The sequence below is a fragment of the Phalangium opilio genome, unplaced genomic scaffold, assembly GCF_054372755.1.
Source record: "Phalangium opilio isolate 3A_F unplaced genomic scaffold, DU_Popi_V2 ptg000021l_1, whole genome shotgun sequence".
NCBI lineage: Eukaryota > Metazoa > Arthropoda > Arachnida > Opiliones > Phalangiidae > Phalangium > Phalangium opilio.
In genome coordinates this window covers 2552770-2563654 of record NW_028324153.1, presented here as the reverse complement: position 1 = coordinate 2563654, position 10885 = coordinate 2552770, and the positions used below count along the sequence as shown (strand labels likewise).

At 35.6% G+C, this 10885-nt stretch overlaps 1 protein-coding gene and 1 pseudogene across 3 annotated transcripts; both read left to right on the top strand.

The window, feature by feature from the left end:
• The first annotated feature begins 475 nt into the window (after nucleotides 1-475).
• Nucleotides 476-2131, top strand: LOC149696456 (uncharacterized; annotated as a pseudogene).
• A 1102-nt stretch (nucleotides 2132-3233) lies between these two features.
• LOC149696455 (uncharacterized) lies at nucleotides 3234-9873 on the top strand. 3 transcript variants are annotated; one of them, XM_089867364.1, is made up of 12 exons: nucleotides 7186-7326; nucleotides 7412-7600; nucleotides 7670-7819; nucleotides 7878-7964; nucleotides 8023-8109; nucleotides 8170-8346; nucleotides 8484-8576; nucleotides 8631-8729; nucleotides 8804-8902; nucleotides 8972-9180; nucleotides 9298-9457; nucleotides 9578-9873. In XM_089867364.1, the coding sequence occupies exons 2-12, from the start codon at nucleotides 7468-7470 to the stop codon at nucleotides 9727-9729; spliced, it is 1446 nt and encodes a 481-aa protein (XP_089723490.1). In that variant the 5' UTR covers nucleotides 7186-7326; nucleotides 7412-7467; the 3' UTR covers nucleotides 9730-9873. The 3 variants fall into 3 exon arrangements, with proteins under 3 accessions (XP_089723488.1, XP_089723490.1, XP_089723489.1); XM_089867363.1 differs by having other exon boundaries at nucleotides 8484-8579; XM_089867362.1 differs by lacking the exons at nucleotides 7670-7819; nucleotides 7878-7964; nucleotides 8023-8109; ... (5 more) ...; nucleotides 9298-9457; nucleotides 9578-9873 and adding exons at nucleotides 3234-4093; nucleotides 4159-4284 and having other exon boundaries at nucleotides 5199-7326; nucleotides 7412-7552.
• The last annotated feature ends 1012 nt before the right edge of the window (nucleotides 9874-10885 follow it).

The following is a 10885-nucleotide window of genomic DNA, read 5'->3' as shown; positions in this document are numbered from 1 at the left end:
ATATCCATGCCGTTTCCATTTCATCACCTCAGTAAGTCAGTTTTTAACTCCTCTTTATCGTCAAAAGAGAAAGGACACTAAAACTTATCGTTTTCATATAATTTAAAGAAATCAACAGTTAAAATTCTCTGGTTTTATCCATAATCAAACCTTAAGCTATAACTAAAGCTTTGCTGACCCCATATTTAATCTGAGTTTAGCTTAATTCAATATTTAAAACATTTTTCTAAATTATTGTCCGACATCTTTACTTTTTGTTTGTCCAACAATATTAATGGAGAGTGAAGCCTGTAGAGATGCTCGCCTTTCCAGCCTTCCCTACCGCTGTCAACTTGAACGCAATACATATAGGAAATATTGACGAATGCGCAATTTAGCATGATATCGTAGCGCCTCTCTTCAAACTGGCAGGGAGCCCAGTTTGCTTCATGCTATACCGGAGAACGTTTAACGGGTAGGAGGTTGTTGATTCTACATGGAAGCAGCAAATTTTGTCTCTAGTAGGCATAAGCGTAGGAAAAGAGATTCTTATATGCGCAGGGTATTAGAAAGTGTTAATGCAAATAATGATGAAAATGAAAGCATCTCTAATGGTGAAAATGAAGAAATAAATATTGAAGAGCCTAGTGGCAAAACAGAAGATTTTTCACATGAAACTTTCGCGTTACCTCTTCCTCAGCCCAATCCAATTGACAATAATATTAGCATAAGTGATAGTGATTCAGATAGATCAAGAACTATTGATTTTGAGAACTCTCCTTTTCCAACTGAAAGTGATAGCTCGTCTGACAATGAGGATGAAAAGGAACTTGACATAAATTCTGATATAAGAGACTGGGCCCTCAATCATAAAATTAATAATTTTGCAACTAATGATTTGCTCGATATTCTGAGAAAGCATGGCCATGCAATGCCAAAAGATTCTAGAACTCTACTCAAAACTCCCAGAGAAACTAAAACTATACCAATAAGAAATGGCGAGTATTGGCACATAGGTTTTAAGGAAGGCTTAAATTATTTTTTAACGAACACGGAGGATTATGATCATGAGCTTTCATTTGCTATAAATATTGATGGGCTTCCCATTGATAAAAGCTCTGGAATTGATTTTTGGCCAATCTTAGCTTCGGTTTTCAATTTTTCTCAGGGAATGATTGGAACACCTTTCCCTGTGGGAGTTTTTTGCGGAAATTCTAAACCTGGAATTTTAGAGGAATATTTAGGACCGCTAATAAAAGACCTCAAAGAGCTAGAAGCAAATGGTTTCTCTTATAATAACAAAGTATTTAAATGCAATTTAAAAGGCCCATTTATTCTCGATACGCCAGCACGAGCATTTGTGAAAAACACAAAAGTACACACAGGTTATCATTCATGTGACAAATGTTCAATTGAGGGTATTAGGCAAGATAATCGCACTTTGTTTTGGCAAGAAGATGTACACGTGACTCTTCGAACTAATCAAAGTTTCAGAAACCAAGATGATGAGAGTCACCATTAAGTGGGAGGTTTATCACCTTTAACAGAACTTAATATAGACATGGTGCGTCAATTTCCGCTAGATTATATGCATCTAATGTGTCTGGGAGTGACGAAAAAGATTTTGCACGCCTTTCTGAGTGGCGATTTAACCGCAAGACTTGGCACTTACTTAGTATCGGTGCTTAATGAAAAATTAGATAGCTGTCGTCACTATATTCCCAAGGAGTTCGCTCGAAAACCTAGAACACTCAAATACTTGGATCGCTGGAAAGCGACTGAACTACGTCAATTTATGATATACACTGGACCAGTTCTTTTAAAGGATATTTTAAGAGAAGACGTAATGAACCACTTTCGGTTGTTTCATTGTGCTGTCTACATTTTAGCTCACCCTGTTTTGCATAAAACCCACTGCGATTACGCCAATGAAATTTTACAGATGTTTGTCACTTCCTGTCCTGATTTTTATGGAACTAACTTTATGGTGATGAATGTTCATTCGCTTAAACACGTAGTAAATGATGTTAAAATGTTTGGAAATCTCGATGCGTATAGCGCCTTTCCCTTTGAGAACTTTTTGCATTTTATGAAGAAATCATTAAGAACCCCAAACAGGCCCCTGCAACAAGTTATAAAAAGAATGGGCGAATCAGCCATTTTCCATCGCAAAAGGGTTGTAACCAAAATTTGTTTAAAATTGCCCTTCAACTGCAACGAATTCTTTCTGCCAGACAATGTTACTACTTACAAAAAGTTAGAAACACCTAGATTCACAATCTCAATACACAAAGGTGACAATTGCTTCAAGTTAACGTCTGAAGAAGTTATTATAGTGAAAGTTATTTTTCAAGATTCAACTAAGGAGATTTATGTTTGTGGAAATATCTGCAAGTTTGAGGAGAATCTATTTGAATATCCCCTTCAATCATCCGATCTTGGAATATTTATAGGGAAAGTTCAAAACCAAACGAAAACATATCCTTACTTTTCCCTGCGTCAAAAATGCTTGCTTCTGCCCCAAAAAAGAGACACTGTAGCTATTATACCATTGCTGCACAATTCATAAAATTAGATATATTTGACTATATGGAGAGGGCGTGGAAAGGAAATTAATTGGTTCAAATCACCATAAAGATAATGTAACATTTTTCTGCATAAATTTAAGAACTCGAAACCGATAGAAATGATATCGATAAATTAGTGGTGGTCAGATTGATCAATTCGCATAACCAAATATTATTTACTTGTCGTATGTGGCGCATAACTCGAATTTCTTTCATTGATAAAACCTTACGCTAGTTCAATTTTCAAAATCATTCGAAGATAATTCCTTAAATCAGTAGCTATTAATTACTTCATTTTCCACTACACTCTCACTTTTAACGGAAACTAAAATGTATCTGGAATATCAAGGATTGTTCTATTTGTTCGTTTAAATTAACGTACCCATTAATCTTTTCATTAATATGGAAGACAAAATATTTGCCAACAAGATAGATGATATATTTGACAATGGAAAAAGCGATCAAATGTTAAATTTCTCTCAATTGCGTTAGATGTTTGCGGTTGTTAATTTTGTCAATGATGACACCGTTGAAGTTGTTCCTGATGCTTGGTGCAAAAGCGATAAAATTTGTAAATGGCCACCAAAGAACACACAAGGGCTAGCAAAAATGTAGAAAAATTGCGATCCGCCAAAGCCAGAATGGGAAGATTATGATATTAAAACCTACCGGAAAGGATCCCCAGTAGCATTGACTGAACCGTTTTTAGTCGGCTCATTGACGGTATAGTCGGGCAGAAGTCGAAGTCGGCACAACGTTGTAAACCGACTTAGAAAGGGTATACAGTCAGATTTGCGCCTCCTAGCCGAAATCCCAAACACGTACGCTAGCCGACAGCCCAAACACGTACGCTAGCCGACAGCCCAAACACGTACGCTAGCCGACAGCCCAAACACGCACGCTAGCCGACAGCCCAAACACGCAGCTATTGCATGGCTGGCCTGAATATTTCAAAATTTTAAATACTTTTAAGTTAGATATTTTACTATATTTTCGTTTGATGAAATTTTCAATTGAATTATATAAAATTATGCGCTTTTAGAAATTAATGTAGAACCGACAAAACATTTTACACCCCCATTGTCAAAACGAGCACCAGAGCGCGTCATTCTCGTTATCTTTACGAGAAAAACAAGCGTCAAGCAACACGTGATAACGTGTCACGGGATTTTCCCAAGACGAGACTCAGCGTTTTCCTTTGGGTCCTCGCGGAGCGCTCCCAAGGAGCAATAAAAATGGTAGTAGTAGTTTCCAGTTTCGTTAAAGACTGTTTTTGAAGAATAGGATCTCCTAGTTTTATTCCTCCATGGGAGCGCTCCGCGAGGACATAAAGGAAAACGCTATCAGCGGAGGGGATTATCAGAGGCGCGAAAGCGTGGCCAGGCCCATTTTATACACGGTAACGCGAAAGATAGTTTATTCTTTATGTGCGGCCATTTTAGTTTGGTGAACTAGCCAAAGCGGTTTTTAAGATTAGTAATATTTTAAGTGCAATTCTACACTCTCCAGGAAGCAACTTCTAGAAGGGAATTTGAAAATAAATAAAGGTAAGATAAATTTGAATGCTTATTTATAACCATTTCATTTAAGTATTTATATTTATCTTTAACAGCCCACGGGCCTTGGCGTAACTATAAAAGGATTAAATTGCTAGCTGTTTTTCTGTTGGATTATCTAAAACTTGTGGCATTGTTAAGACGTTTTTATCTCAATTGGAATGGCTGAAAATCAAACAAAAGTAAGAGTGATTAAGATACTTTATTAAATGTGTTAATTATGGGGGAATCATATGCTTTAAATAATAATTGGAAAATTTTGAATATCCTGTGGGAGTTTTTAGGCCATTTTTTTATTGTCCAGTGAATTAACCCTTAGAAACCAAGGCATGTTTTAAACATTTAAAAGCTCCTAGCGTGATCAGAAATCCATATATGTTTAGAAGCAGGAATACCGAACGCTTAGCCATTACTTCAGTCCGACTCATAGCCCAGTGAAGAGTCCCTCATCCCTTCAATACGTAGAAATTTTTAAATTATCTTATTGGCTCACTTAAACTACGTCATTTTGCTGACGCTGCTGACGGGGACGGCGAAAAATACGTGGTTGGTAGCTGATCCTTTTTACCCCTCTGTATAGGCATGAAAGAATCGCACCTTGCACCTTACCAATGCCTATGTTTGTTACTTTCATAGTATAGATGGCGCTTTATGTCATCTTCATGTAAACAATTAAACCGTGGTATATTTAGGCTTAAGAAGGTAAATTAAGATTGTGATGGAATCTATAGTTATAAAACTGTTTTAGTCTAGCGATAATCCGATACGTATCGTTATCGGTTCATTGGATCATAATGAGTAATTATCGGTATCAAACGGTATCGGTGTGTGTTAGCATCGGTATCGGGTTAAGCCAGGTATCAGTCACCCCTACTCTCTCGCTACGACTCGCCTCTTCTTTCATCCCCCAGTCCCGGGAAAGGGGGTCGTGAACTAGGACGCGCGGCCGAATAGCCCTGTTTGTCATTCCTGCTTCTATATATATGGATTTCTGTCGTGATTAAATATTTCTTCCGTTCTCGGTTAGATGTGGCAGAGCGCATGTTCATGTTGGAGAGATTAACTAATTTGATAACTGGTTTGGTTGTTGAAATAGATTTGAGTATGGATCATTTGGCAACGCCGGCTGTTGGTAGCAAATCATTTCTAAAGCCATTATCCGCAAGGCAAAGGAATAGAAACAATAAAAAATTTTATGAGGAATTGTTTCATAATGACAGCAGCAATGATGTTATATCTGAAACTGTCAGTGAGAGCACTTTAGGCGATGTAAATTGTGTCCGTTATGAGAATGAGCTCGATAGAGAAGCTGAAAGTTCAGAATCCCCTCATCGATCACCAACACCTAGCTTATTAGAAACTTACGAGGGTCAGTCTGAACTAGAAAGTGACCTTTTTCATGAATCAGAATTAGATGGTAACGAAATAAATGAAATCAATGAGGCCCCCAATAAACCACTTGACAATGACTTAGCTATTTGGGCCCTAAGAAATAGAATTACTCATACAGCATTGGATAATTTACTACTATTGTTAGGCAATCATGGCCATGACCTACCAAAAGACAGCAGAACGCTCTTAAAAACTGGAAAAAATGTTTCACTAGTTAAATCAATAGGAACCGGAGAATTTGTTTACTTTGGACTCAAAAAGGGTCTGACAAATTTTTTGTTACAAAATTATCCGTACAAACACGAAATTTCTTTCGCTGTTAAAATCGATGGTGTTCCCATTTCTAAAAGTGGAACGCTAGAATTTTGGCCAATTTTGGTTTCGGTATTCAATTTCGATATCGGGCTGGTGGGAAAGCCTTTTATTGTTGCAATCTTTTGTGGTGATAAAAAACCCATGCCTTTAGAAGATTATCTTAAAGAGTTTATCGGTGAGCTTCTAGATCTAGCGAAAAATGGTTTTAATCTTGGTGAGAATCGTTACCATGTAAATTTGAAAGGCCCGTTTATATTAGACACTCCAGCGAAATCTTTTGTAAAACGAACCAAAGGCCATACTGGTTACAGCTCTTGTGATAAATGCACTGTTGAGGGAGAACACATTGACCGTAGGATGACCTTTATAACCAACGGTTCAGAGACGATGCGGACCGATCAATCATTTTTAAATAAGTTAGACGAAGATCATCATTCAGCTGGGTTAAATTCCCCTCTTACAGCGCTAAAAATTGGAATGGTATCGCAGTTTCCATTTGACTATCTACATCTAGTATGTTTAGGTATTATGCGCAGACTGCTATATTTATGGATGCGTTCTGGACCGTTTTCTGTGCGATTAGGGCAAAAAAATATAGATTTAACATCTGAAAAACTGATTAATGCGCGAAAATTTATTCCAAATGAGTTTGCGCGTAAACCAAAAGCACTAAAGCACATAGATAAATGGAAAGGGACAGAATTGAGACAATTTCTTTTGTATACATCACCTATTTTATTAATTGGTATACTTAGTGAAAATTGTCTCAAGCACTTTAGGCTATTTCATTGCGCCATTTATATTCTGTCTAGCATGGAACTATGTAGGACTCTTAACGGATATGCGTCAAAACTAATAGAAATGTTTGTCAGCGAAAGTCCAAAGCTTTACGGTGATAAGTTTGTAGTTATGAACGTGCATAGCGTAACTCATTTACATCTGGATGTATTGCGATATGGGCCGCTTGATGGTTTTAGTGCTTTTCGTTTCGAAAATGAACTACATTTCATAAAGAAGGAACTTAGGACACCTAATAAGCCTTTGCAGCAAATATGCAAAAGATTTAGTGAGAAAGAAAATTTTAATTTGACTGCTACTCTCAGAAATGGAGAAAATCACTTCATTAGACCTTACAATTTCAACTATGAGAAACTTGGTGGTAATGAACTCCCCAAGAAAGGTCAATCATATAGAAAGGTTAAAACTGATAAGTTTGTAATATCAATTAATCTCGCTGATTCGTGCTTTCTATTGGAAAATGGTCATTATGTAGTTGTAGTTAATATTTTTAAAAATGACAAGGGCGTGTTTATATTTGGGCGTATTTATAAAGTGATCAGAGACCTTTTCGTATATCCGATGAAGTCATCCAAGCTGGGAATAGTTATAGTTTCAAATTTATCAAAAACAGTTCATGTTTACAACATCACTTGCATAAGCAAAAAGTGTGTTTCAATTCCTCATAAAGGAGGCGAAGTTGCTATTGTGCCAATGCTACATTATTAAAACGAAATTGGGTGAATAAAATAATTTTGTTCACGTCTTTCTTTAAAAATCGCTTATTTTTACAAATAACTATTGATTGTTTTCGCTTCCTACTAGAAATACGCTGTGGGTCATTTTAAAGAAGATGATACGGTTGAAGTGGTGTTATCAATATGGTTAACAGAAGATGGCCAAAAATGTTATTATCCACCAAAGGGTCCATCATTTTTTTTCGAGCATTAAAAAGCTCACTGACTCCAGACAGCACTTGGGCTCTGTATAACGTTACTGTTGTATTGAGAACAAGTAAGAAAATTAATTTAAACTTCTACAGATTAGGAGGTTTGAGTTTTCTTTAATGACGTGTTATTTTAGACGATTATAAAAAGGCTATGGACAAAGTCAACCGAAGTAGGGACGAAGAAGACATTTCTAAGAGCACTGATAATGATGAAATCAAAAAGAGGCGAAACAAAAAGATAAATGACACAGATTTCGTGGATCCTTCCATGTATTGTGAAGAAGGTAATTTAAGATAGTTTTTCTTTATTTATTTGCTCGGTTAAATTTCTTTACATCTTAGATTTTGAGCAAATAAAAAGGGTTAGTAAAAAGACTGAAAAATATCAAGTACCAACTCCACCAATTTTTCCCAATCTGATAGTGAATGGTGAGTATTTTTTGTTTCATAAATGTATGGGAAAGCCTCAAAAACATACTCTGTTTAGGAGATAATTCATTGGAAGTGCCTCAGGAAGATGTTGAACTACTGGAAAAACAACATGCGGAACATATACTAAACGCCGAAAAGAATGGTATAAACTCCTAGAAAAAAAACAATAAGTATATATTTCTAAATTTTGATATAATTTCAGACGATTCTGGCAATGAAAATCCAAATGAATGTCTAACTGATAAATTCGATAACAGTGGAAAAAGCCCATTGATTAAAAATTCAGGTCTAGGAAACGATCTACCTAGGAAGAAACGGTCACCTACTCTAAGCAGCGATTCAGAACCAGAGCCTTTAGCGAAGAACACTGAAAAATCTGGTAGTTATTTTTGCTATTAAATTCATTGCATTATTAAAAACTTGGCGTTTTTCGGGGGAAAATATGGTTACTTTGGTTAAACAACTGTATTTAAAATACTTCTCAATTTTGCCAATTTTGTTTTTTTGTTATTTTAGGTGGAAAATCAAGCAAGAAGAAATTGTATAATTCTGAAACTCTAAGCAGCGATTCAGAACCAGAGCCTTTAGCGAAGAACACCAAAAAATCTGGTAGTTATTTTTGCTATAAATTTATTGCATAATTAAATACTTGACGTTTTTCAGGGAAAAAAACTAACATCCCACCTAAAAGGTCGTCGTTCTTCGAAGAGGAAATTTTATCAGAAAACAGTGATTCAGAACCACAGAAATCAAAAGAATTTGGTACATTTTTAATGTTTATAAGCTTAGACTTTCAGTCTTTTACTTCTTTAACTTAATTAATTCTTAAAAATTAGCTTTGAAAGTCCGTAGTAAACACAGCAGGCCATCAGGGTCGTCGAAAAATCATACTGGTAGAAATTTGGAGCCTGCCTTAAAAAAGCAAACGAATGATGGTAACTACTCAAAAAGCATTGCATGAAAATTAAAAAGTAATACCAAAAACGTTTAATTACAATTTTTAGCATTTGAAAAACGTGTTTTATATCATCTGAGTGATTTGAAACAACAAGTTCAACACTTGACAACTGTGGTGGGACATATTTCATCGCTTATATCTGATAATCCAATTGAAACAGAAGATATTCCGTTGGTGACACTACCGTTAAAGACCGCTAAAGATTTAATGGATTTAGAGGAGAAAATGGGTGATCCAGAGTTTGCAAAGAAAATCGTAAGTATAGTAATGCAAAGTTTGGCAATTTACGTTCATGCTGATGAGAAGAACAATAATTTAAATACTGTACTTTCGTATATTTACATTGACGTAACTTTAAATGATTAATTTCAGGTCAGAAAGTTATCATCATTTGGAGGAACTAATGTAAGGAATACCTCTAGAAGGATTTTAAAAGAAGCAATATCGCAATATCTTTCTGAAAATATAAACTGGACTGGGGCAAATGGAAAAACCGCTTTAAAAAAATTGAAATTAATTCAGGCGATAAAAGGTATTCTTTCTTATTTTTTCAAATTTCAATAACCTTGATTTAGAGCTCCAAGAATTCATACTTTGCTTATGTATATTATATTTCAAACTGAATGTGTAATTGTTTTATTGCTTTCATTAGATGCTGTTCGATCGAACCCAAAATGTATAAGAGCGACTGACCATGAAATGGAAGAAATAATTCGGCACTGGGTTAGGCATTGTAAAGACCGTGATGGTGGTCGAAAGGAAAGGGCCCTTAAACAAGTCCAAAAGTTGAAAAACACTTTATAACAACACTTATCATTAAGTAGAAGACGATCATCATCATCATTATTTATGTATATTTTTTGGGTTGGTGGAGGTTTTTATAATCGTACATGTATGACGCATTTATGCAAAATAAAACTGGTTTGAATTAAAAAGTGTAATTATAAACCTATATTATATGATCGGCAAACTGCCAAAAAAGGCCGTAAACCGACCCTTAAAAGTAATTGAAAACGCTGACCTGTTTGATGTCGGCAAACTGCCTAAAGGGCCATTAACCGACCATTAAAAGTAATGAACAAAACTGAGCAGTTTACAGTCGGTATAAAGATTCCTTGAACTTGTTAGCCAACTATTTTTGACTACGCTAGATATAGTCGCACCGACTCGCAGCCAACTAAATAAAGAAGGCAAATTCAATAAGCGAAATTGTTGACATAAACGAGTTGGGGCACAGTCGACTAATGTCTAAAGCGTAGTTCAGCCGACCCCCAATTCGAAGGTTAATTTTAGTCGGCTAACATTCCAATTGTCACTTTACCGACCGTCCATAGGCTAGTCATTGCCTTGGACATGGAGTTTGATGGGCCGACAATAAAACCCGGCAGCCCAGCCAACAGTTTTTTTATTAGTCGGCCCGACTGGTTTTTGCTACTGGGGATGTAAGTATCTATTTTAAAGATAAACATAAAGCAATTTCTTTGTAAATATGAATTCAGTGAATAAATTACGCCTTTAAACTGATCCCTCAGTAAAATATAATTGTTTTACTTTAAGTGACATTTTCTCGTGCACGAGAACTATGCAGCAAAGCTGAAGTAACATCAGATCTAGGAAATGAAACAGATTTAGGAAGAGGAAAGCGATCCAGGAACAAGAAACGACACCATTCTAGCAGCAGCAATGACGAAAACAGTGATAACTCTAAGAAGAGAAAGCTATCTAAAAATAGAGATGAGAAATCAAATACAAGTAGTTCTTATCATTTTAAATAAATTATTAATAGTTTTAATCATGAAATTAAATATTAGATATGGACAAACCAAATGAAAAATCCAAGCATAAAACAAAAACATTACCTCAACCACCCCGGTTCAAACCAAATAAGGAAATGGAGTGTAAGACGTCTAAAAAATTTTAATAATGCATCTTAATTGTAGTTTTTTCGAAAACTTATTTT

What these genes read in the sequence shown, in the direction of transcription:
- LOC149696455 (XM_089867362.1), top strand. Translation starts at nt 5,207, where the DNA reads ATGGATCATTTGGCAACGCCGGCTGTTGGTAGCAAATCATTTCTAAAG.